Here is a 27,221-nt window from a genome sequence, read left to right as displayed (position 1 = left end):
CGCTCGTGAGCCAGAACCAGCGCAGCGGCAGCCGTGCTCGAGCGACCGCGACCAAACAAACAAACAAACAAACAAACAAACAACGCGGGGCCACCTGGTCCGAATCGGTGCCGTAGACACGGCGAGGGAAGGGAGTTCTGTGTCGAAGGTGCGGCCGCGTTGGGCTGTGCTGAATTTCGGAGCTGGGGCGCGCTGGCCGTCCCTGGCTTGTCGCTCTGGGCCGTGCTTTCTTCTGGAACGGCCGTAATTAGAGGGGGCACCTGTGTGTTCGTAACGCTGCGGGTTCACCGCGCTTTAATTTACGATGCCGTGCTCCGTGGGTCGGCATGGCAACGAAGAAAAACAAGCAAGGTGCTCCCCGTGACTGTTCCAGCGTACGGAGCCGGTGACATCAGCGCCGACCTTTGCAGGGGAAGTGTAGTGTAATGGTTAGGGAACTGGGCTTGAGACTCAAAGGTTGTGAGTTTGATTCCCAGCTTGGGCGCTTGTTCTATACTTGGGTAAGGTACTGTAGCTGAATTGTTTCAGTAAAATATCCAGCTGTGTAAATAGACTGTATGTACAAAATGTAAAGCGAGTGTTAATGCTGTAATGTAGTGTAATGTCTGCTGTTTGCTGGTATGGCACACAGAGGTTTCCTGGTTGAGGGCTTGTTTATTCAGATGGGCTGGAGGGTGGTGGTGCTAGAGATGGAGGTGGATGTAACATGGACACAGCGAATGTCAAACTATCTCACTGGATCTGTTGTATGGTGTCTGTGTCACTCATCCAGATATGGAAATACAGGATATTATTCTCTCTCTGTCTCTCTCCCTCTCCTTCTCCTTCTCCATCTCTCTCTCCTCTCTCGCTCTCTCTGTTCCTCTCCCTCTCTTTACCCATCTCTTTCTCTCTCCAGCAGTTGGGAGCTAGCTCTCCTCTGGCATTCCAGCAACAGCTGATCCAGATGCAGCAGCAGCACTTTCTCAACCTGCACAGGCAGCAGAGTCTGGGGCTGCACAACCTGCAACAAGGTAAGCACACATTTGTTCATTCCCTCTGTATCTATCCAGAAGGTCCTGCACTCTCTTAACTGAGCAATGTTTGTGTGTGTGCGTGTGTGTGCGTGTGCGTGTGTGTGTGTGTGTGTGTGTGTGTGTATGTGTATGTGCGTGCGTGCGTGCGTGCGTGCGTGCGTGCGTGTGTGCATGTGTGTGTTTGTGTGTGCGTATGTGTGCACTTGGTGTATTGCTCTGACACGTTTGCTGTAGGGGAGATCCTTCAGCACTGCATTGTGGGCGGTGTAGCAGTTCAGTATATGCAGCCATCGCGACCCTAACGGAGCATGGGCCCGCCCACCCCCACACCCCCCCCCCCCAAGTTGGCTTTGCATGGGTTCTGCCTTCCTGCAAATTGGCCCTCGCAATCGGTGTGAGGGCACGCCGTTTTTAATACCAGTAATTGCAGGCCTGTGGCTCCATCCCAAAATGGGCAATCAGCTGTGCTCATAATCTAATCGCGCGGGGTCGTTAAACACCCCCCCGGGACCAAACCGCAGGCTCGTACGCCTGCCCACATGTGAAGGTCGTTAACATAATCAGGCCATAAAAAGATAAAAGGGACGCTTGATTGTTGGTTTCTGCAGAAGGCAGCCGTTGGGGTAATGGGTAAAATACACTCCACGTGCTTGGACTGTTCCAGGGGATGAGGGAGGAGTCAAGTGCGTGAGTGGGGGGGGGGGGACATCCTAACATGGACAAACCTGGTTCATTTCAGCATTTACCACTGCTGCTCTTGACATCTGTTGACCTAGAAAATACCAATGGGCCTGTTTATATTCAACATGTTCAATCAGCTTTTAAATGCAAACCAGTATCGTTCCCAAGTGTGACATAGACCCTTTTAGGTTAAACTGGATTTTTTGTTTTTGTCATTTTCACAGTATGCTTGGGTTTTTTGTGAATTGTGCTCACTTTTTTGAATGTGTTACACTTGACACAGTGCCCTAAGAAAAAGTAGCACAGGACTACGGAAACTAACATGTTTGCTAGTTACTTCTATCACCTTTCCCTATTAACTATTAACTATCCCTCTTCTCACCTATCCAGGTATTTCTGGGTAAAACACCTGCAAGAAAGTGTGCACATTTCACAAGAAACAAACCTTTTGAAATTTCTCATTTTGATGTTTGGCACAAACACATCTGTATCACACTTGGGCATGAAATGGAAAATGTAGGGCTGCTGGGTGACTCATTCATATAAGACACTGATGCACGGATGGTGCAAGGATGAGCCCCATGGTGTTGGATCATTTTCAGACCGTGCCAGTGCTGACTGTGGCAGGTAGCTCCATAGGGCAACGTGCAATCGCAGATTGCGTCGCCCGGTGTATGGGAGTGTTCGGTCGGTACAGAGTCTGCGTTTTGTCTCTCTTTAGCAACCCGCACTGGTTGATCGGGGACCCGCAGACTGCATGTTAAAGCTGCATATGAAAGGTCTTCCTCTGACTCCACTCTGTGAGCTTGGCTGTAGTGTGCGGTGTGAAAAGAAGCATCTGGGAACACCACGTGGTTCAGAGTAGAACTGCATTCCAAATCAGGGTGGGGACTGGACATGTTCACCTCCATGTTGGGTGCCAAATTTACTAACAAAAAGTAGATACAAATGGGAAATGTTTTATTAATTATTATTGCATATTTAAAGTAATTGTCAATTCAGGTCACTTGTAAGTGCCGTTGAAATGCTAATCTGACACACCTAATAAATAAAATGTATAATGTGTATTATGCAGTTACGATATCGGATCAGTGGATACGATATCGAATCAATCTGCAGACACTGTTCTTTAAGAGGATATAACTTTCTAAATATCATGTATGGACCTGGGAGGCAGTGTGTCCTCTGAGGTGCTAAAAGGCGTGCCAGCCATACATATTTTTTATATAAATAAGTGTACAGATAAACTCAGTTTACTGTTTACGCTGCATGCCTTTATAAGAACTTCAGTCTGCAATTTGCATCCTTTCGTAAAAACAAACACGTGTTCCGTAACCAGATTTTCTTGAACTAATAAGGAAAGGATCAGGAACCACCTGCTTTAGCTGGCATAAACATCTGCAGAAATTTTCATAACCTAAACATAGACAGGAATAATTACTGCCGAGCTGTCATACTATTGCATCTGCCGGGAAGCTAAAGATCCTCCTTTGATTTCCGTACTCCAGCATTCTTTAGTTAGGTTGGCTGTTTGTTTTTGCTGCACACATGAGCTGAAATATGTGTGTGTGTGTGCGTGTGTGTGTGTGTGTGAATGAAATTAGTGTGGGAGTCGGGAGACCTATGAGGGAGAGAGACCAGAGCAGGGGCATCTTTGAAAGGAATGTGTGTTGCCCCCCCCCCCCCCCCCTCGCCGTTTCTGACAGCTGTAAAGGGTTTCGCTGGCGTCTGGTTGGCTCTGGTTGTGTTGTTTTCGGAGGGGCCAGTGGAAGGCCGGGCAGCGTGGCTCTTACAGTCCCTCTGTGTCTCCCGTGCGGTGGAATTCCCCCGCGGTTCTCTTTGAGAGAAGTGTCCCATTGTGACGGGCCACTGGACCATACACATTCCTCTGGGAGGTCAAGCCTATCCAGATTAAGTCTGGAGGGGCTTACTGTTTTTCTCATCTTTGTGCCATTCTATAAAATATGCGAATTTAATAGCAGTTGTTCCCCTCTTAAGTGGAAATTGAAATCGGAGACTGTGTCAAGTTGCGCTAATTCCTCCTGGACACCAGGAGTGCTGCAGCTAAGGTGTCCACTAATACGATATGTCCACCCATGAGCCAATGACTGTTTTACACCCTGCTGCACTGATAAGACTGCAGCAGAGGCCACAGTTGGTGGAAGGCTGCCTCATTCACTGATGACAACTGGTGCTTTTTAGAGGAACTAATGCAGCAGTAACTCAAGGAATCCTGGCCAGCTTAATCCCCACCCACTCCTGTTGGAATGTTGGCATTTAAAAAAATATATGTTTTATTTAACAAAAAAAAAACTGTGGGTACAGTATGTTACAGAGCACAGACACAGGGCAGGGATTCAGCCAATCACAGACAGGTGTCAAAGAAGGGCGTGACTATGCTGTGGGTGCTTAGAGGGAGTGTGTGAAACTGGACAGTCTGGGCACTGAGCCAAATCCTACAGGAGATAAAGGCCAGACTTCAGACTTTCACACATACATCTCTCTCTCTCTCTCTCTCTCTCTCGCTCGCTCTCTCTCTCTCTCGTTTTCTATCTCTCTCTCTTACTGTCTCTGTCTGACTATCTTGGTCTCTCTCTCTCTCTCTCTCACTCTCTCTGTCTGTCTCTGTCTCTCTGTGGTCTTCATCGCTTTCCTCATCTGTTTTTCTCCAAATCTTTCACCCTCTGTCCTATTCCTTTTGTCTCTTCCCCTCTCCCATTTTTCTCTCTCTAGTTGGTGAAATTAATTTTAAGTTTAAAAAAGACTGGTATTTGACATTGGCATTTGAACACATTTGAAAATAACTTTACTCACTGAATACAGGCTCCACAGCGCGTGTATATGTTCATTTTATGGAATGATGCCCTGATGAGCCGCCCCCCCTTAACGTTCCTCGCTCCTGGTGCTGTGTCACCATGGCTACGGGCTCTGGCAGTGAGGTGGCGGAAGTTTCGGGGGCACATCCTCCGAAGGGTCCGCTGTTGTTTGGACAGTGTCAAGGGTGGGAATGTGGGCACAGCAGACACAATATTTGTGTAGCTATTCATTCACAGCTGGGCGATAACAGTACAGCACACCACACCTTCACTGGAACAGCTTGTCCCAGCCCTGAGGCAGTCTTCTTTCCCTCCTCCCAGGGCCACACACACGCGCACATGCACACGCACACACACACACACTCATGCCTCATGCCTGCATGTGCACGCACTCTCACATGTACACACATGTGTACATGCACACATATATGTGTACACATACACACGCAAGCAAACACGTGTGCAGTTGCGAACACACATACGCGTACACACACATAAATACACACACACACACTCACACACACTTGCATAACCCACTGTTTAAAGAGAGTAATGCTCTAAATATATGCTGGGGATTAGGATAAATCGTTTTAAGGATGAAAGTCATTTGAAATGAAACATTAGCCTCCTCCTACTTAAGATCCATGTCTTCCTCCTTCTTTGAGTGGTAACCCTAACCGTCTGCGTTTTGTGGCTTTTTGCCATTGTGATGTCAGCATGAGGGTGGGGCTGGTTATCTCCTGACAGGATGTGGGATTCCAGCTGGTACAGGGTTCAGGGCGGTGATGTCAGGAAGTGGGTTTCCTCTCTCAAACACTAATCCTACAGCAGATAAACCACACACACACACACACACACACACGCACACACATGTACACACAGACAGACGTGTGGACGCACAGACACTGACACACAGACTCACGCACACACACACACAAGTGTACACACATTCACACAAGCGTACACACATTTACACACAGACACGTGGACACAGACACAGACTCACACAACACACACACACACACACACACACACATTCTCCAGGAAACCTGCAAAGCATAACTCAAACCTCCCAGACACACATGATTACAGTTTCTGGGACTATCTTCCTTTAGATGAAAGCCTTTTTTTAAAGATGGTGATAAATTATATGAGGGGAATTAAGTCTTTGTTCCCTCCTTAACTGTGTCCTAGAGGCTGCCTGCAGGGTTTTAGCTACAACAAGGCAACTGTTACAACCACCTATCTGTACATCAGTCATTTGAAGATACCTGCTTTAAAAACTGCTTTATTTAATTCTCTGAGGATTCTCACTGGTTCTCCTCATGTTATAAAAGCATAATAACTTCTGTTGACGAAAACAGGCTATTCAGGCTCATCTTGACAGCCCTGTTACGACTCTGTGTCTGTCTGTCTGTCTGTCTCCGTAGCTGTTAGTCCGGCTGACTTGCAGAAGCTGTGGAAGGATGTGGTCTCTGTGCAGAGTGCCGAAGATGTGGTGAAGCACGAAGGCCTGGACCTGACCGCCAACAGCTCCAACTCTACCTCATACTCCTCCAAGGCCTCCCTGCACGCATCCCATCATGCATTGCCAAATGGACACAGTGCTGTACACACCCATAAGAGAGATAGGTCAGTGGAGGGAGGGATGGGCAAAGGGAGAGAGAAATTCGAATTATTCCTGTTTGCTTAAATTGTTTCTGTTTTTTCCCCACTTTGTCCAATTTAGTGAGATGACTTGACGTTACATTTTAAAAGACGCTTAAGAAAATAACCAGAATAAAATATCGATCTGTGCAGTTGTCTTATTGCTCTCCTGAATGGAGTGTGTAATACAATTTGTCAGGATTTTTTTCCCCTTGTTGCTTGTTTGTTTGTCATTTTTATTGACAGTTTATTTTGGATTCAGAAGAAGGCTCATTTCATACGGTTGTGCGGATGGAAAACATTAACTTCTCCTTTCTACTCTGTACAGAGCTGAGCAAACAGCTCGTATAGATCATCTTGAAAATTTACAGTCGGATCTTGGCAAATTGACCATATATGCCTGCAGCAAGTTTGGAGCGGATTATGTTGGTCTGTGGAAGCTGGAGCCTGTGGAAGGCGGGGCCAGAGGGATAAAGGGGCAATTCGGTATTTAGGGGAGGGGTTTAGGAGGGAGGCTCTTTCACAGCAATGTAGCATGTCCAGATTGTTTGAGCAGCAACTGGATGTTTGCTGGTTAGTTGGTCGGTTGATGATGGTTGTGATGACGTTGATGATGATAAGCTCCTCCTCTCCCATCCCCCCCCAAGCCCTCCCCATGAGGAGCAGACTGGATCAAGCCCTCTGTACGGACATGGCGAGTGCAGATGGCCCGGGTGTGAAGCTCTCTGTGAAGATCTGGGACAGTTCATCAAGTGAGTATTCTGGGCAGCACCTGCCCCTGCCGCTTCCTGTACGAACCCCACCATTGTTTCCTCCCTGTTCCTATATCAGCCTCCTCCTTCTCCCACCCTTCCCAGTTCCTGTTCCAGTGTTTGTAAATCAGCGTTAGGACATACTCATGAATTGGTGCCAAACTGAAACAAATGGCTCGTTTTAATGGATGGCTAATGTACTTGCTGTTTGGCACCTGTTTGTGGACACAGCCTGTCCTTACCCTCTTATATTAACCCTATAGTCACCTCATTGCTGCTCCCACTTCCCACATCTGCCCCCCCCCTCCCACTTCCTGTACCGGCTCCTTCCTCTGCCCTTCCCACTTCCTGTACCAACCCTCTTCACTACCCCTCCCACTTCTTGGAACAACTTCACCAACTAAGAAATAGTTCAATTCATTTTAGTTCACTAATAAATAGGTAACTTCAAATAGTTAACTAAGAAATGCATGTTTTGCAATCTCAGGTCATAATTTCTGAAATCAAGCCATGTTTCAACTATTTTTATGTCTTCCGTTCCCAGAATAGCTAAATAAAATGGTTATCTAATGATGTCTGTTGCCTATCAGTCTACTAAAGCTTGATAATTATTGGAAAGGAGACAAATAGCTATTGGGTGCTTATTTACTTTACTTGTCCCGGTGTTCTGTGTGAGGTAAAGCCGGACCAAAATAAGGAAAACTTAAATAATCGCTAGGACATATCAGCTTGTCATTGTGTAGTGAAAATGATAAAATTTCCAGCCCTAGCAGTAAACCCACATCAGGTGTTGCTTCTCATACTGTACTGTACCACAGGTGAACAGCATAAGATATAAATCACATTAGCAACATTATGTTTCTCATTGTGATATGGAAGGTTTTTGAGGGGACATCATTAAACATTTGAGAGAGTAAAATTCCCAGCATGCTCTGTGTTTCTTTGTCTTGTCTGTAACTGCCACTAGAGACAGATGATCTCTCCAACCCAACAGCTGCCCTCTCCTCTACCTCACAGGGTAACCCTGATAGCCTTCTTGGTTTCTCATTAGCTAATGTCCAGCCGCATTGATCAGACGGAACAAAAGACTCAAGAGCGAGCAAACTCGGCCTGTATCAGCTGTGCCTCTTTCTGTCAGCAGCGTTTTTCCTCTCTCTCTCTCTCTCTCTCTCTCTCTGTCTCTCTCTCTCTCTCTCTGTCTCTCTCTCTCTGTCTCTCTCTCTCTCTCTCTCTCTCTCTCTCTCTCTCTCTCTTCTCTCTCTCTCTCTCTCTCTCTCTCTCTCTCTCTCTCTCTCTCTCTCTCTCTCTCTGTCTCTCTCTCTCTCTCTCTGTAAATCTCTCTTTCTTTGATGTTTCGCCAGTTTAGAGGCTACAGGGACTGTGGGAACCGGTGCAGATAATAGGTGGCAGGATCAGAGTGGTTGGGAGATGTAAACACACCCTTGTCTCTGTGTGTTAGAGTAATTAGAGCTGAGAGTGGAGCAATGAAGCGACCAGTATGAGGAGCGGCCAATGGGTCACATGCCCCCCCCCCCCCCGTTCATCACCCCTGCTGTGTTACCCCCCCACCAGCCTGCCTCCCCATCTCATCCCTGATCCACTCCTACACGCTAGCTTCTTGCAAACAATTTTTTTTAACCAAGACTCTTAGACAAGAACACACATTAATGAATTCATTTCACAGATGTTCCTTTTATCCAGAATGACAATTTCTGTACACTATCCATTGGTACATCTGGATATTTAAATGAAGCAATTCAGATGCAAGTACTGTGCTTCAGTACAATGGTAGTGCCCCACGTGGGGTTTCAACCTGCAGCCTCTGAATTACAAGCACAGGTCCCTAACTCTCATACACATAAACCACTGAAGATGGGGTTGGGGCAGATGCTAAGAGAGACCCTGCCACCATGATTATTAACCTCCCTAACCAAGACCAAAATGGCAAGAAAATAAGAAACCAGGCAGATTTCCAATTAATCCTACCTGTTAAGTCTCACCTTTAGGACTAATTTCTGACAGGTGAAACTTGCTGATGAAAGATGTGGCTTGTGTGCGTTTTAGAGCTGACTTCGTTTAGTCGTTCAGTGGATTGTTTAGCCAGAACACTCTTGTCCAACTAAGATTCTTTTAGTCGTGAAATCACTTTTTTCTTAAATTCTTCGCGCCTGCCAGAACACAGTAATCCTTTTTTATTAGTAATCCTATTACTATGTTTTAGCAAGTCCAAACAATTGATTGCCTCACCATTTATCAGTGTTTTTCATAATTTATTTAGATCAGTATTGATGTTAATTGGCTTTTCTCTCTGAACAAACAGGCTTTTTCATTGTTTATGTTATTTATAGGTAATAATTGTAACTCTTTTTCTCGTTCTGAAGAATTGGCTTTTAAAAGCGTATTTATGGGGATGTTTGTTTTTCTGGTTATGGACAAATGGGCTTTTAAAAGCATGCGGCATAAAAGCTGTTCTTACTGCTCAACTCAACTTTTTTCAGTTGTAATTCACAATAAAAAATACTTTTTTGAAATAAGCTGCAATTTTATTTAAGATAGGAAATGAATGCGCTGGAGCCACATCTAATGACGTGGCATTCGGGTTTTAATGAAGATTTGTGTAATTTGCCCAATAAATTAACCAATAGATTATGCATTATTAGAATGAGCCTACTAGATAGATGCATTATTATAAATCTACTTTATGGTTTGGAATACTTGTGGTCCCCAGTGCCAGTCCTGGAGAGCCTCAGGGTCTGCTGGGGTCCCCAGCCCCAGTCCTGAAGGCCAGCTGGGTCTGCTGGGGTCCCCAGCCTCGGCCCTGGAGAGCCTCAGGGTCTGCTGGGGTCCCCAGCCCCAGTCCTGAAGGCCAGCTGGGTCTGCTGGGGTCCCCAGCCTCGGTCCTGGAGAGCCTCAGGGTCTATTGGGGTCCCCAGCCCCCGGTCCTGGAGGCCTGCTGGGTCTGCTGGTTTTGATTGGATCTCAGTACGTAGTTTATAGATAAAAGTAGCTGATTAAGCAGTATTCTCTCCTCACCTTTTTTTGGTCAAAATTTGTTGTTTAAGGTTAATGTGAGTGTCCCTTGCTCAGTTTTTGTCTAAATGTATTGTTTAATAGGATGGAAGTGTCCCCTGCCACTAGGGTGCGGTTTGAACCTGGTGATGTCATCAAGGCATTGTTTGGTTTGGGTGATGTCACCAGGGCTGGGTTTAAGCTTGACGATGTCATTTGGGTGTGGCTTGGGCTGTGGGCGTGGCTGTCAGGACAGGGTTTGGGCTTGGTGATGTCAGCAGGGCAGGCAAGATGTGGATTCTATGCCAGGGAAGAAGCCAGATTCAGAACCACAGGAATGTGAACGGGTGGCATGTTCAACCTCTGGATCCAGAGTCATTACAGGATTCCGTTACGGTACATTACATCAGACCACATCACCTGCCATCATTTTATTACCTCACATCCTCCAACACCATTTCATTACATCACTCATTAGTATCACTCAGTTTCTCAGGTGGCAGGTTTTCCATTAGGGAAGTTTCTGGCTTCATTCGGGGTAAGAAAAACATTGTAGACCAGATATGTGAACCTCGGTATGTGAGTTCTTACAATATTAATCACTACAGGAAGTGACTGGCTAAAAAAAAAAAGATTGAACATTCTGTTTAGTATTCACTAAAATCACTGTAATTTATTGCATATTGATTGACATTTGCACTGGATTTTTACTGTGATGAACTTCACAGCTTGTGTACAGAATAGTCTGTACAGATTATAATTTTAAATGTTTTCAGAAAATACGTTTATAAAACTCCTTACTACAGCCCTCTGGATCTACAGTAATCCAGAGGGCTGAGAGCAGGCCACATATTGACTTACCTTATGTCTTTATACCTTTCTGTTCAGCTGAATACCTACTACATTAAGTCTTTTAACGGAACCTTCTGTCATCAGAAAATAAATAAAAAACTGCATTTCCGCTTGTTTCTGTGCCTCTTGTGCAGGGCAGTATTTATGGAAATACCAATACCAATGATTGTTTCATATGAATGTTTCTGTTTAGCTCAATGTTATTGCATTGGAAATGCATTGCATTACATTACATTCACCTTGCAGACAGACTTATCCAAAGCGACATAAGTGGGGAACAGCAGCGCTAGTCTCAGACATACAGAAATGTCATGTCAGCAATAAGGCACAGAGGCCTGTTTATTGTAAATAAGTGTAACGTTAGCTGAACAAGTCAACAGTTGGTTTCACACAGCTGTACCTGTAACACGATTATCCCAAAAGGAAATCCGAAAAGAAAGGAGGAATAGCTAAAGAGGGTCAGGGGAGCCCTGGGTCGGCGTGAAACCTCATCCCCTGTTCCCTCCGCAGGCATCTGAACAGAGACCACGTCCTGGATGACCGCAGCACGGCTCAGTGTCGGGTGCAGATGCAGGTCGTGCAGCAGCTGGAGATCCAGGTGCTCATTCCCCAACAGCTCCTGCACACGCACACACACACACACGCACACACACAGATACACACACAGATACGCATTCACGCACACACACACAGACTGATACACACACAGATACGCATTCACGCACACACGCACAGACTGATACACACACGCACACACACTTACGCGCGCACACACAGATACACACACAGATATGCATTCACACACGCACACACGCGCACGCACACAGATACACACACAGATACGCATTCACACGAGCGCACACACACACAGACTGATACACACATGCACACACACACACACACACGCACTACGATACACACACAGATACCATTCACGCGACACACACAACAGATACACATCACAGCAGCATCACACACAGACTTCACACGATACACACACGCACGCACACAGATACACACACAGTACGCATTCCACCACCAGACACAGACGATACACCATGCACACTACACAGATACAGACTGATACACACGCACACGCACACGCACACATACGCATTCACACGAGCACACACACACACGCACATAGATATACACATGCACACACACACACAGATACACACATGCACACCGATATGCACACACACACAGATACACACATGCACACTGATATGTACATGCACAGATATGCACACACACACAGATACACACGTGCACACCGATATGTACATGCACAGATATGCACACGCACAAGGCGATTTTGCTTAAGAAATTATGAATAATTATCGTGTATGGTCTGACATTTTATTGTTTTACATATGGTACTATTTGTACAAGCGTACTTATGGGACTGCTGGACAATGATGTCACTGAGTCACATTTCCGTGTTCCCCTTCCAGCTGTCTAAGGAGAGTGAGCGTCTGCAGGCCATGATGGCGCACCTGCACATGCGCCCATCGGAACCAAAGCATTTTAAACAGCCCGTGAGTGCCTGCGCCAGCACACCACTTAAACCAGCTCCTTTACAAAACTGCAGATGGAGAATAAGTTTGAAGATTTTACTGTACAGTATCCCACTACTTGCCTAGCTGAGTCCGTAACGCTTGACCCATAGAATAGGCCTACTATAACCAGGGTACATTGTGGCTGGCATGATCGTAGTACCTTTGTGATGTCATCATTGATGTGTCCCTGGTCCCTTTGTAAGGTCATGTCTTATGTGTCCTTGGTCCCTTTGTGATGGTCATTAGCTGAACGTGATCTCCCCTCCCCAGGTGAATATGGGCACCAGTGCCTCCTTGTTGAAGCGGGACAGCCAGATGATTCCAGAGGGATTGCCCCACCCACCCACCTCAGCGGCCACGCCCATCACCCCGCTGCGCCAAGGGCCGTCCGTCATCAGCTCCACTGGCCTACAGGGCATGGGCCCCGTTCGCCGTCGCAGCAACGACAAGCTGTGCACCCCCATAGCCTCAGGTAGGCGGCCCCCCCCCCCCCCCCCACACACACACATACTGGAGTGTGGTGTTGCTGTTGAAACTTTTTTTTGAAATTCAAATGAATGTTTTTAGTGAAGCATTCACAATGCATGATGAGAGGATCTGCTTAGAGTGTACACGTGGAATGGGCTTGAGCTGGTCTTTTAGTAGCTCGCTGTGCAGTCTGCATGGACACTTCTGGCAGAAGCAGAGTGCCTTCTCTGACGTGCAGCCGTGTGGTAGCTGCAGGTGAACAGGTGATGTCATTTTAACTGGTGTGCATGCTTCCCATTGCAGAGCTGGCTCAGAATTGGGAATTCTACAAAAACGCTGATGTCAGACCCCCCTTCACGTACGCTTCGCTTATTCGACACGTAAGGCGCCCGGATTCCTCCTGTTTTACGTCTCTGCTGTCTGGTGTGGATGGTGCCAGATTGCTTCATTTTGATTGGCTCTCTCGGTGCATTTGGCCTTCCGAAGCACCAACCAAGGACAGCCTGCTGTTGGCTGGGAACAGTTCTGTGATTTGTTTCACATCGAATGTATGCTTGGCATCACAACCTCATCACTGGAGGTGTAGCCTGAGTTACCTCAATTCTCCCTCTATTTATTCAGGCTATACTGGAGGCGCCGGATCGGCAGTTGACCCTGAACGAGATCTACATCTGGTTCACAAAGATGTTTGCGTACTTCAGAAGGAACACGGCCACGTGGAAGGTGGGATTTCTCTCGGGCTCAGCTGATCATGTGACGGAGACTGGCATCAGCTGTGAACACCAAAGAATCGCCACACTGACTGAACGCACCCATACGCACTGACTGAAGACGCCCATACAGACTGACTGAACGCATATCCATACACACTGACTAAGCACCCCTATACACACTGACTGAACATGCCCATACACACCGACTGAACACACCCATGCACACCGACTGAACACGCTCATGCACACTTACTGAACACGCCCATGCAGCCTGACTCATGACTGAGTGATCCGCATCCTAGTGCAGGAGGGGGGAATAGGTAGGCACTGTTAAGGCTGTTGGCAGCTCTGAACAGTGTTGCTTTACCTGGAGCCTTTTTCTCATTAGCAACACAGCGCTAACTATAAATAACGCGCTAGTGGATTTATCCCGCTCTAATCGGCACTTAAAACATTGTTTGCAGCAATGTGCAAATCTGAGTTTCCTTCTTTGAGAATATTCTTGCACCCCTCCCGCCCCTTCCTTCCCCCGCCCTCTCCTTTAGTGACCGAAGCGTTTTGTTTCTCCGTGCAGTGCCAAACCCCACTAAATCACTGCTAATGCTTAAACTGAGGGAATGAGTCATTCATCACGGTTGGAGATACGTGTGAGAATCGCAAGGTGTCGTCACAAAATCGGGGGTCACGCTAATTTGTGAAATGGAGTTGCGTCCCTCCAAGGGGGGGGGGAAATGTATTCCAAAAAAGGTTGGCCTCATCAGACAACAGCAGTGTAATAAGCACAATAAGCACCTTTCCGTCCTGGAATACAAACCCAAACAAACAAACAAACGAAAAATACCTGTGTGAATACAATTCACAGGAGTTTAAGAATAAATAAATAGAAATTGAAAGTGAGAATGGCCATAAAAAACAACAAGCTCAGATATTAATAGTGCCAAACTCCCACTGGGGCCGCTGCTCCAGATAGTAGCTGATTAGTGGAACTCCAAAAGGGAATATGGCCAGGATGGGGTGTTGCATTTTATTGCCGGATAAATACATACTGAATATTCAATAATGTTTTTGTATCACACTGGCCTACATTTAAACAACTCTTGATATTTTAAGAGTACATCGCAACTGGCATCCATGCATTTTTTAAAATTTTATTTTATTTGTGCCTAGTAATTTTTGTTCTTTTGACCTTCGTGTTTTCAGTTTTTGTTCTTTTGTTTGGAAAGTGCTTTAATCCTCATTCAGGGAAAAAAAGCATTAAAAGCAAAGCTCTTCCCCTCTTTTCCGTGCAGAATGCCGTTCGCCATAACCTGAGTCTGCACAAGTGCTTCGTGAGGGTGGAGAACGTGAAGGGAGCCGTGTGGACCGTGGACGAGACCGAGTACCAGAAACGGAGACCGCCAAAGATGTCCGGGTCGGTACCACGCCCGCTTCTGCCAAACGAACCCTGTCCTGTTCCCTACCTGTTTAATATCTGAGTTGCGTAGTCACACACACGTGATCCTTGCGCTCTCAGTTTCTGCTGAGAGAAAATAGACTGGGAGATTCAGCCTCTATCCTATGAGATCAGTGCTTTTTGGATGCCCTGAAGGGGTCTGTGACTTCTGGGTTAGATGTGGGGGCTGCAGCCCATGTGAAACTCCATGAGCTCCAGTGGTGACCCGGCCTGTAAAGGCTGGTTAGGCTGCTTGTGTGTCTCTCTCATATTGAAGATGAAAAAAGGAGCCGTTTCAGTGTCTCTTGTGTGGTGACGATCTTGCTGGCACCAGTCTGTAAAAGCTGTGCTGACTTTCACACAATCAGGTGCAGTTATCCCAGACACTCTCAGGCCTTCACACAGGACTCTGAGGCCTGAGGCAGACTTCAGGGCTGCAAGTGAAGTGAGGCTTTTCTGTGTGCTGTACTGATGCTGCGCTGTACTCAGTCTCTGTACTCGGACTGTGGTATACTTAATCTTTGCTGTACACAGTCTGTGCTGTACTCGGTCCATGTTGTCCTCAGTTCATGCTGTACTGAGTCTGTGCCGTATTGATTATATGCTGTACTCAGTCCATGCTGTACTGAGTCTGTGCTGTCCTAAGATTTAGCTGTACTGTGTTTTTTCTGTACTCAGTCTGTGCTTTGCCTTTTGTCTCCTTTGCCATTTCCCAGAAGCCCACTGGTGAAGAACGTGATGTCTGGACTAAGTTTTGGGTCGCCCAGTGCCAGTTACAAGGTGAGTGCCGCCATGGCTTATGGGTGTCTTTTTGGGTATTTCCTGACCCCAGGCTGCCTGTCAGATGACTCAAGGTGGAGTCAAACCGATTTTGGCCTTGGACCCCTTTGAGTGAACAGTGAACACACACAGATTATTGTTAGCAAGAAAAGTACAATCTATCAAACTGGCTCACTGTATACATTTCAGTAAACATTGTAAAGTAGCATAGCCAAAAAATAGGAAATGTTTAATTTTCATCCATTTTATCATCATCCATCATCATTTCTTCATATGAAGGCAAGGGGATGTTTAAACCACCTAGTCCATTTTTCTTTAATCAGTCACACTTTCTGTGCAAATTTCTCCAATTTTTCTGTGCAATGCTGATGGTACGACTTTTGCAATTCTTTCCTTTGTTTACTGCATTGTTTATTGCACTGGGTATCAACCTTTTGAAGTAAAGCTGTCATTTAGTCAGCAGAATATCTGTGACTCAGCTTGGAATGAAGAAAACTACCGTATGAAAACAGTGACACCTAGTGGAAAAACAAAGAAACTGTACGACTCACAGAAATGCTAGCACAGGTGGACAGGCAGATCCTTTACTCACACACAGGAGCCTGTAGGTATTTAACCTTGTTGTGTGTGTGTGCGTGTGTGTGTGTGTGTGTGCGTGCGTACGTATGTCTGTGTGTGTGCGTGTGTGTTTCCAGGCTGCCCTGATGGAGAATAGCCTTTCCCTCCTGCACAGCCCTACCCTGCTGCAGGCCTCGTCCCAGCCTGCCCTCAGCGCGCTGTACATGGGGCAAGATGATGTCACCAGTACTGTGGAGCAGCTCCATAGTAACGGCAGCAGCTGTAGCACTAGCCCCTCCCCCCAGCCTCTTGGGTAACTCACCCCACCCCTTTCCACTGCAACATGCTACGCCTAGTCCACTTTGTTGCTATACTAATGAGGGGAGAACACGGCTTCACAATTTACATAATAGGCGGAGTTACATTATGTTCTGTCAATCACTGACTTTGATGATCTGGTTGAAAAACTTTTCTCACCAAAACAGAATGCAGGAATTGGCAAAGATCACAGTCACTAATGGCTTGTTGTAACTTCACTTAGTACGGGGTTCATGACAGAACTTTACTCACCACCTCTTCATACCATAGAGATCAGAAAATTCTCTTACCAGTCATGTGATATCTGTACAATATGCATCTTTGTAATATTTTTATTTATTTAAACCAATATATTTTATTCAAATTTAATGCTGGTGTGCACTCCCTTCAAAGGAGTCTGCTTTGAATATTTTCATTTTTTCATTTCATTTTATTTATGCATCAGTGAATGCCGTTATTTCTGTATTTTGAAGTTGAACTTGTATAGGTTACACTGTAGCCCCCTGCCAGCATTCACTCTGTCTGGATAACTGACCCCTGACATCTGACCTCTCCATGACCCCCCTTCCAGGTGGCAGGGTGCAGTGAAGGAAGATGCCACTGAGATCATGGAGGGGATGAGGCCTGCGTCGCTCACGGCAACCGTTTCTCAGAACCTGCTGTTGCCTGGAGATGAGGAAGAGCAAGAGGACGAGCCTCTGACGGAGGAGGCAGATTAGAGACAAGGGGGCCAGGGAGAATTTTCTGTGGAACACCCTGTTTCCTCTCAGCATAAAGGAAGGTAACAAAAACCAAGAAACACGCAAAAAAAAAAAATAAAGACAAAAACCAAAATCAAAAAAACTGACCCAGAAACAAGCGAAGCCCTCACTCCTTTTTATGCCAAACTGTCAAAGCGCAGTTACGCTCGCAACACTCCAGAATACCGATGCAACGTCCTTTCGTTTTAGAGAGAACCGCTTTTGTGTACATGAAAGGTATACCAGTGTGAGGGATTCCCAAGGTTTATCTGATGATGTTAACCAGTCACCTGGGAAGACCGCACCCTATGGATCCTAACGGACGGACCCTTGTCCATGTGCGCGCGTCGCCCTCTCGCCCGGGAAGCCTCTGAGATGTTTTGTTCAGAAGTGTTTGCTGGTCGTGCCGGTGTGAAGATGCGCTGGGAAACGTGTGCATTTTGGAAACCCTTCTCCGAGTCATCTTTCCCACAGACACGGTTTTTTGCGTTGGGGCCGAAAGGGAGCGTCAGGAAGGACTTTTTCGGAATTACCTCAAAAATGTGCTCAAGTAAGAAACAGAGGAACATTGGAAAACAAGAAGAAAAAGTGTTATTCCTGGCATTTATATGAATTTATACTTTTTTTTTTCTTATTGGGAAGAAGTGCGAGCTGTAAAAATGCAGGGAGGCTAAAATGAACAAAGGATCCCTGAGACAGCACCAAGACAGTCTTCAGGAGTTCCTCTTCTTTTTAAATTTTGGGTTTGGTCCTCTTTCCCTTTTCTGGATCTGGTGAACAGGATGGTCTAATTTTTATATTCCTGGATTGGGAAACGGCTCACTTTTGGAGATTAACAAACCTTAAAGGCTTTTTTTATCTGCTGCAAAAACTCATCTGATTGGACAGTATCTTGCTCCTGCCAGAATTCAAATCATTATCCATTTCATGGAATCTGTTTTTGTTTCATTAACAGACCTGAGAATGAAATTTTTTTGCAGTTCATCTTCATCCAAAGCATGACATAACTGAAGAATTTTTCTTGTCTTAGTTCAGGCTCTGTCCATTAGAGCCAATGCCAAGTTTTCACTGAAGCAACCACTGTGGGCGATCACCAAACTGTGCTTTTAAATTGAATTTTCATTTTTTCTTCATTTGTTAGTATTTTTTTTTTTCCTTCTAGGTTGAGCATGGATGAGCTTAGCTGCGGCACGAAGTGTCACCACCAATTTTCTTTTTAAAACCATTTAGGTTTATGCCAACTGCTTTTTCTCAGCCATTCCAGACTTTGGTGATTGCAGTTTTGTTTTATTTAATTTTTATTTAACCAGGAAATCCCCGTAAAATATAGAATCTCTGTTACACATGAGACTTGGTCAAGAGTGCAGCACAATAAATAGATGCCAAAATGATACGCTAACACAGCAATGATGCAAAGGAGAGAAACGGTAGTGGTAGGGTGCTGCTGTAATTTCAGCCTGTGGTCTGTGATCTCTAAGCTTGGCCACTGCGACCAGCTAAAGGTGATCACTTCTGCCAACTGCAGACCTCGCAGTGATACCCCAGCTTTTTATTATTCTTCTATTTTTGTATTTGTTTTTTTTAACATCAGCTGTGATTCAAAGAAGCATCCTTGAAGCTTTAAGGACATCGCTGTGGTCCACTCCACACAGACTAGCTGGAGTTTTGTTAAGTGTATGGAAATTAAAGGGGATTTTTGTGGGATTTTGTTTGTGGGTTAACCGATACGCCAAGTCTTTCTTACCGTATCAAATCAGAGGCGGTGTACCATGTACCGCTGGTGAAGTCGTTTGTAATTCACCATATGCGAGTTGTACAGTGTACAACACACACATGGTCTAGATTTCTTTACACAGTATGCGTAAAGCATACCTTTCTTTCTGCAGTGTCATACCAAATTACATTTTTTTTTTTTCTCATTTTAGATTTTCCAGTTTTAAAAGGTTAAAAGTTACCAAAGAAACACAAGGTAAACCAAAAGCCTTTGGTTTTGTCCAATTTTCTCTAAAAGTGGAAAACTGTTAAAATGATCACATTTTTTGTTGCTGTTTTGTTATTGTTTTTATATATATACTGTATTATGATTTACTTTTCCATTGCATACAGTATAGATCATTCCAAAGTATATAAAATGCAGAAGAGAATATTTATGGTTGCCAAAATACTGGTTGTTTAGATTGAGAGTAATGCAAAACAAGCAGGGTAACAGGGCCAAGCAGGTAGTCAGTATTAAAACCTTCAGCTCCTGAAAATGACAGAAAGCACTTAAATCTAGGCGTGACATCTGAGGTCTACAGCCTTGTCCTCCAAAATAGGTTTTTTATTTTTATTTTATTTTATTTTTTACCCTTTCAAAGCACTTGAGAACATGACAGAAAAACTTCTGCGCAGAAAACTAGAATGATTGGCTGAAATGAGTTGCTGAAAGCGTTCGAGAGCTCCGCCCAATTTCATGAACCCTCATTCTCCCATCGGTGACCGCAGATGTTTGGTGACGGGGAGGTTTTTACTTTGAATGTCTATCTAAGATTCACCTTGAGGAATCATCTTATAATAATTCAGTGCTAAAAAGATAATCAATGTTTTGTACTTCTGTGAGTTTAAAGCAGATTGTTTCTTACTACGTGACGAAACTGAGAAATGGTGAGATGTTAATCGTAGGCCTAAATGTCATAGCTTTAGAACTTTGGATAGCCAAAATATGCTGGAAATGGATGACGACCTAAACATCGACATAAATCGTGGCAAACAGCTCAGAGAAAAATAAAAACTTCAATTTTCAAGTCATAATACATAATACAACTCACTTTTGCATTAGGCCTGTAGTGAGCCAGATGCTCTCACACCACTTGAATCTCAGATCATTTCTATGCTCACAATAAACACACACTGCAAAAAAGACTACCTCTGAATATGACCAAGCGCTGTAAACGTGAAACGCTTGTGCGCAACATATTTTTTAAAAACATACAGTGCAGTCCGTAAAGTGACACAGTTTATATTGTTTTGGCTCTGACCGTTCAATAGATATGAAACTGTCAATATGTGGTTAAAGTGCAGTCTGTCATCTTTAATTTGAGGGTGTTTACATCCATATCGGGTGAACCTTGTTGGAATTCAGCCCCTTTTATAAATAATTATCCAATTTTAGGGGGCCGCAAGTAATTGGACAAGTGGCTGCTTAGCTGGATCTTGACCAGCTATGTGTCATTGCATCACTCTGTGCATAAGAAAGCTAACAAATGTCTCGAGTTGATTCCAAGTGTTGCATTTGGAGTTTCTTACCGTTGTCTCTCAACCTGAGGAACAAAAGTGTCAATTCCAATAAAGCAAGCCATCATGCGGTTGAAAAATCTGAATAAATAAAAAGATTAGTTGTGTCAAAATCAATGGTCTGATACGATGTTATAAATCAAGCAAGTCCTGGTGAGCTCAGTAAAAGCAAATGACCTGATAGACCATGGAAGACCACTGTAATGAATGACTAAAGAATACTTTCAGTCGTGAAGGAAAACCCCCTTTTCAGTTGTTGAACATATCAAAAACACTCCAGGATGTAGGCGTAGATGTGTCAAAGACCACCATACAGAGAAGACTACTTCAGCATAACCACAGAGGGTTCACCACAAGATACAAACCACTTGTAAGCCTCAAGAACAATTAGGGTAGAGTTTGCAAAAAAAAAATGCATAGATAAAACTTAGAGTTCTGGAACAAAGTCCAGTGGACACAGTATTAACCTGTATCAAAGTGATGGAAAGAGGAAAGTGTGGAGAAAGAAAAGAACTGCTCAAGATCCAAAGCACATACCAAAGTGTATAGAAACTAAAGCTCCCACACACCAAATGCCTCATTGGACAGTGCTTCACCTTGCAGCAAGACAGTGACCCCAGACATACTGCTAAGGAAACCAAGGAGTTTTACAGGGACAATTGAATGTTCTTGATGGGCCAAGTCAATCACCCAAATCCATTTGAACCTGTGTTTCAATTGTTGAAGACAAGACTGAAGGAAAAAAGCGCCTGAAACAGAAAGGAACTGAAGATGGGTACAGTACAGGCCTGGCAAAGCATCGCCATAGAAGATATGCAAAATCTCGTGATGTCTACGTTGGGCAGTCATTGAATGCAAAGGATTTGCAACCAAGTACTTAGTATAACAACTTTATTTAAGATTATTTTAATTTGTCCTATGCCTTTTTGTTCCCATAAAATGGTGGGACTGTATAAAAGTGATGCAATACCTACATGGTTCGCCCAATGTAAATACCCACAAATTAAAGTTGTCAGTGTGCACATTAACTTCACATTGTTTAATTTCAAATCCAATTTCCTGGAGTACAGTACCCAAAACAACAAGAACTGTGTCACTGTGTAAATACGGGCTGTACTGTATTTGCAGGACACTGCCTGCCCTCTGGCTTTTGGCATAAAGCCCTCTCTGCAGGGTAAATAGTGCCAATTTGAGACAAGTAAAGAAAGTAGAAGACTGGGAGTTCCTCAGAACAGAATTAAAGGTCGCGGACAGTCGTCATGGTATCCGGGATTGCAGTGGACAAACAGTCGTTTGGTGGCCTGTCATACTGTCTGGGTGACTACGGGGGGCGTTGTAGCAGGACGTTGGGTGGTGATGTACAGTTCCCTCGTCCGGCTCTTTGACTCCCCCAAACTTACCACCACAATATTAATGGAAAAATAGGTAAGATAGTCAGTTTATTATTTTATTTTTTATAGCGTTGCAAACGAAAATGCGCTGAATGTAACTATCGACTCAACGAATAATGTTTGCTTTTTAAATCCGTACAATACTGGACAAATGCTTTAATGACCATCTCACACCTCGAGGTATTGAAGAGTAAGTAAGAAGATTTTTTGTTGGGGTGATATTAGCTTCGGATAAGTGGTACAGTCGTTTGGTGGTTCACGGATCGCTTTTTGATCTGATGGAACATGGTCAAGTTCAGCTTCAGAAAGGTCGACTGTCTGCGTGAGACAGGGTTGCCAGGTCTAGAAAAAAGAGGGGGGTGGAGGGTTTCATTGCTAAATGATATCCCACAGAAAAACCGCGACCTGTACACGTAGCATACTTCTCCGACCCCCAGCTAGTAGCCCAATCTGGCGTGTGAACCGCGAACCTGGTGACCCTGGCATGAGAGGAACTTCTGCATCTGCTGGCCTTGCGCAGGTGAACAACGCAAGTAGCTTAATTAGAGTCACTCCGTTTCCACAGCAACCTTCAATCGCGTTGCAGGCCGCAACTGTTGACAAAGTTGTTTAGGAGAAGTTAACTGACATCTTTTGATTGTTTAAATAGATCATTATTATTTTAGGAATCAACTCCTTCTTTTCATTTCTTTGATGTATGTTAGCGCTTGGTCTGACTCTAAAAACTTTCATTTTAAAAGAGTTTTTTTTTGTTTTTTTTTTCATGGGCCTTTAGATATTGTATACTTTGAACTCTGTTTTCCTACACCTTATTACCTAAGCATAAGTGTATGTATGTACCATAACGTGCTACAGGTTACATATTGTCTTGTTTGTTTGTTTCATAACACGTCTGGGACAATGAGGACATTTTTTAAGTGTATTACCTTAAAAAATATAAATAAAAGTTCCTTGATCTTTGATTTAGCTAACATGCCTGCTTGTATACTTACCTTGCAGTAGCTAGGTCTATTTTGATATGTTTTTTTTTTACTCTCTACTGAATGTATGAATTTAAAGTAAATAAAAAAGATGAAATTGAACATTTACATTGATTGTGTTTTAGATACCTCTAAATTACCTTTCCATTAAGACTGAACCAAAAGTCTCCAAAAGGACAAAAAATTCACAGGAGGCGACCATGTGTGCTTTTTGGCATCTCCACAAACTTAAACGGCATCAGGATTCATTTGCTTGTAACGCTGAACATATTCCTGATTGTTCTGCTCGACCAGAGTGCCAGTTAACATAGGAGCCCAGTGTGGTCGGCACATTCCCCATATGTCTGCCTTCATGCCAGCTCTCCCTTTGTGCCCTTCACAGGGAATAATCTAATTACATTTTTGAGAGTTGCTTGTCTGGTTTTAAATTCATCTGCAGAAATTCAGTTTAACAAGACCAATATAATTATGTATTTTTATTTTTGTGTTAAGGTAATGTCACTAGTACCTTTATATAATGGCAATCAGCTGTGGATGCTTGCTTCTTATGAGGCACTGGGGCCATGGTTCGCCAACACTCAGAGCTACAGCTAATGGAAGACCTCTAAGTGATGCTGTCCAACCCAGACTGAGTACTCTGCTTGTACTTCCAGGTTCAGTCCATTACAGGTCAAGAGAACCAGCCACAGGTACAGAGCCTGACGCCGGCCATCAGCACCCAGCACGCTGAAAGGCACCCAACAGGTGCAGATAACTCTGGAGAGGGTGATCATTAATGCGATTAAATGTTATGTACAAACCGTGGACTTCATTACACAGAGGAATTTACTATCATATAACAGGCTGGCTTGTGTTGCATCGCGTTTAAAAGAAACACTGAAGTAACGCTGCTCTGTTTTGACAGCTGGTTCTATTTTCTACACCACGTCAGATATCAGCATCCAACGTTTTAACAACTGAGTGGCAGTGGGTGGTCATATTAAATTCTCAAGCTCAAAGTTCTGGAAATGGGCCCAAGGACTCCCCTCGGCTAAACTGATTTCAAGCCGCTGTACCCTTTTCACACACCAGGGGGTGCTGCCAACTCATGCATTTTTTTTTAAATACAAGAAATACTGAATATGTAAACAGTCGAGAAATTGGCTCTGACAAAGGATTGGTGTCTGATTACTGTTGCAATGAAGATACTGAAACCGAAGGGAGTTGTGGTACCATGTTATATACGCATATCTGTATGTGTATGTACTTTTTTATGGTCCAGGGGCTCATTCCTTTTGACCTGTAAATCTGTTTTCTTCTGTGAAGTGTGAAGTATGGGATCAGACCATTATCATTTTCACTACACCTTGTACTACAGTGTACATCAGGTACATTTCTATTCACAAAATGCAAGTAAAATGGAGTGAAATAAAACAATCATTTATTTTTTTGCATCTCAATGAACAGATGCATCTTAAAAATAAAATGATAAAAATACATTATTTAAATTGTTATAAACACCTGCTAAGATTTTTTTTTTTTTTACACAAAATAAAATTATATATAGCATGGCTCTTCACTGCCTTAACTTGGGCAAGTGGTGTAAATAATTTCTAATTGGCACTAAATTGCAAACAAAAATCACTTTTGGAATAAAAATGCCAAATAAATACATTTAAGTGGCTTAATGTTATACCGACACAAATAAACCTTCATAAAACATTCATACTATAATATCAATAAAATAACATGGATTTCCAGTGCTTTGGGAGAAACGACAAAGTTATGTTTATATATACATATATAAACTGTCCAGAGGCTAGACTAAAGAAAACAATATGCAAATATGACACACAGGATGATCAAAAAATGACATACCTTGAGACTGGTTCAGTTTTGAATTACAACCAACAGTGCTCTCACAAGTTAAAAAAATATTAAAAATTTAAAAAAGCTACCCCAGATGCAGGTGTGTACAGTGTCAAACAGCCTGCTCAGGGTTGCATATAATGAGCACTGAGTGAGTTTGAATCTGATCCAGGTTTAACCGTTCGCTCTACGCTGACCGTGGCTAACGCTGGGAGGAGGCGGCTACATGAAATAAACGTGGGTGGAGCGATCAGTGACTCGCTGATTTGAACCATTGCATTTTGAGAGCAAAGTCCTTTGATTAGTTCAAACCAGCCAGTGTCCGCCAGCTCATTTTAGTTCCACAGATTACGGGTTTCGTGAAACCTCGCTCTCCCGTGGCCGTGACTAGCTGGTCGCAGTTTCGCCACCAGAGGCATGCTAACAGGCTGTAATGTGTCGGCACCGCAGCATGCTAACGGGCTGTACTGTGTCAGCACCACAGCATGCTAACGGGCTGTACTGTGTCGGGACCACAGCATGCTAACGGGCTGTACTGTGTCGGGACCACAGCATGCTAACGGGCTGTACTGTGTCGGCACCAGAGGCAAGCTAACGGGCTGTACTGTACACACAGCTATGCCAGCGGCCACACCCGTGTAAAAACATGTTTTGTGACAGGTCAACTTCCAAGACCTGTCCTGTTTATCAATCCCTTTTCAGAACTTCCGCCTGCTAAAATCAAAATGAATATTTACATTACCCGTGAGGAAACTTTTTAAAGCAACCTGGCCTGGTTGCTTTGACCCACCCATTGGAAAATTGACAAAAATGAACATATTTAGTGGCTTTTTATTTCGGAAAGCTATGGAAACCACTTTGTTCCTAAGAGGGGTTCTGCACTCAAATTAATATACCTGGTGCATTCACTTAAAAATCCTTTTTTCACTGGCACACATAATCTGTTTTTACATTAAAAAGCACAGCTGTGCTAGAACTTCTCTCTTTATTGAAGTTACCAGAAGGTGAGGGGCAGTTCCTCATCTGCATTCGATATATCCTTCACTTTCTGGCACCCTATCAGTTCTCTTTTTTAGTTAAACAGACATTACAATTTCTGAAATCAGGGAGTGTAGGACTGGGAGGTCTAAGAGTATGTGTGTGTGTGTGTGTGTGTGTGTGTGTGTAATCTGTTCAGTACAGGAGAGAGATTCACATGAAAGACCAGGGCCATCTGATGAGGGCCAGTCTGTAATGGTGGAGTGATGTTTGTTCAGGTGGGAGAGATGCCGCTTGTTTAGAGCAGAGGCTTTGGAGAGCAGCCAAGCATTCTGGGAAGGAAAGAGGATCGTTGGAGGTTTCTGTAAAATAAACCAGTGAGTAGGAGAGAGTATATCACCGTGTGTGAGCCCTCATTTGGAGTTTTCTTTAGAGGTGTTTGTGTGTGCTGCTACATACAGGGATTCCAATCACTAAGTAAGGCACTGAGGAGATGTACAAGGCCTGTGTGTGAGTGCCGGTAAAAATGAGCATGAGTGTGTGCATGTATATGAGTGCAAGCGTGCGTGCGTGTGTGTGTTTCTTTATCTGTGCATTTGCATGTGTGCATGCGTGTGCGTGTATATATATATATATATCTGTGTGTGTGTGCATGTGTGTGTCTGTGTCCTTGCGTGTGTGTATGTGCATGTGCGTGTGTGTGTGTCCGTGTCCTTGCGTGTGTCTGTGTCTGTATCCTTGCGTGTGTGTATGTGTATGTGCGTGTGTGTGTGTGTCCGTGTCTGTATCCTTGCATGTGTGTATGTGTGTGTGTGTGTGTGTGTCCGTGTCCTTGCGTGCGTGTGTGTGTGAGACGCGGGTTACAGCCCGTCACAATCCTCGAAGCTATCGCTGCTGCGCCTGCTGTCCACGGAGGCGTCGGGGGACATGGTGGAGAGGAGGGGGTCGCCTCCCCCCAGGGGAGACAGCGCCTCCTCCATCAGCAGGAAGCTGAGATCCTCCCTCCTCTCCGGCCCCACCAGGCCGGACAGGTCGGCCAGCTGGGACAGGGGGTCCCCGTACCCCGGCAGGCCCTCGCACGCGTCCATGCTCTGCCCAAAGTCAAAATGCTGCGAGCTGCCCACCGCCGGGTACTGCAGAGGCTGGGGCTGCTGGGCGTGGCCGTGCGGGTGGGGCTGGGCGTGGCTGTGGGCCTGGGCGGCGTGGCTGTGAGGGGGCAGCGGGGGCAGCTGTCTCTGCGCCTGGGGCACCTCCTCGGGGCTGGTCTCCTGCTTCACCAGGGACCCCAGGAAGTCGCTGTTGAGTCCGGACGGGGAGCTGCAGGAGAAGCCGTGCACGCGAGCCTGCATTTCCAGCTCCTGCGACCAGCACAAACGCCACTCAGAAAGTCTGCTCCCCCACACGCAG

General features: G+C 44.8%; 2 protein-coding genes across 9 annotated transcripts in view; one reads left to right on the top strand and one right to left on the bottom strand.

Annotated features, from left to right (window-relative positions):
* LOC135233964 (forkhead box protein P4-like) overlaps positions 1-20,275 on the top strand; it is a 65,380-nt gene extending 45,105 nt beyond the window's left edge. For 5 of the 6 annotated variants that reach the window (XM_064297981.1, XM_064297983.1, XM_064297979.1 and 2 more), the window contains 12 exons: positions 899-1,013; positions 5,944-6,145; positions 6,808-6,912; positions 11,284-11,371; positions 12,231-12,314; positions 12,606-12,807; positions 13,107-13,183; positions 13,425-13,526; positions 14,806-14,927; positions 15,665-15,728; positions 16,424-16,599; positions 17,176-20,275. In XM_064297981.1, coding sequence (XP_064154051.1) covers positions 899-1,013; positions 5,944-6,145; positions 6,808-6,912; positions 11,284-11,371; positions 12,231-12,314; positions 12,606-12,807; positions 13,107-13,183; positions 13,425-13,526; positions 14,806-14,927; positions 15,665-15,728; positions 16,424-16,599; positions 17,176-17,323 — 1,485 coding nt within the window. In that variant the 3' untranslated portion in view covers positions 17,324-20,275. The remainder of the gene's footprint in view (positions 1-898; positions 1,014-5,943; positions 6,146-6,807; positions 6,913-11,283; positions 11,372-12,230; positions 12,315-12,605; positions 12,808-13,106; positions 13,184-13,424; positions 13,527-14,805; positions 14,928-15,664; positions 15,729-16,423; positions 16,600-17,175) is intronic. The other variant, XM_064297984.1, reaches the window with a different exon arrangement.
* Positions 20,276-24,391: 4,116 nt separating this feature from the next.
* LOC135233965 (transcription factor EB-like) overlaps positions 24,392-27,221 on the bottom strand; it is a 30,403-nt gene continuing 27,573 nt past the window's right edge. For all 3 annotated transcript variants that reach the window (XM_064297986.1, XM_064297988.1, XM_064297987.1), the window contains exon 9: positions 24,392-27,172. In XM_064297986.1, coding sequence (XP_064154056.1) covers positions 26,675-27,172 — 498 coding nt within the window. In that variant the 3' untranslated portion in view covers positions 24,392-26,674. The remainder of the gene's footprint in view (positions 27,173-27,221) is intronic.

The sequence above is a fragment of the Anguilla rostrata genome, chromosome 11 (assembly GCF_018555375.3).
Source record: "Anguilla rostrata isolate EN2019 chromosome 11, ASM1855537v3, whole genome shotgun sequence".
Lineage (NCBI taxonomy): Eukaryota > Metazoa > Chordata > Actinopteri > Anguilliformes > Anguillidae > Anguilla > Anguilla rostrata.
This window is presented reverse-complemented; position numbering and strand designations above follow the sequence as displayed.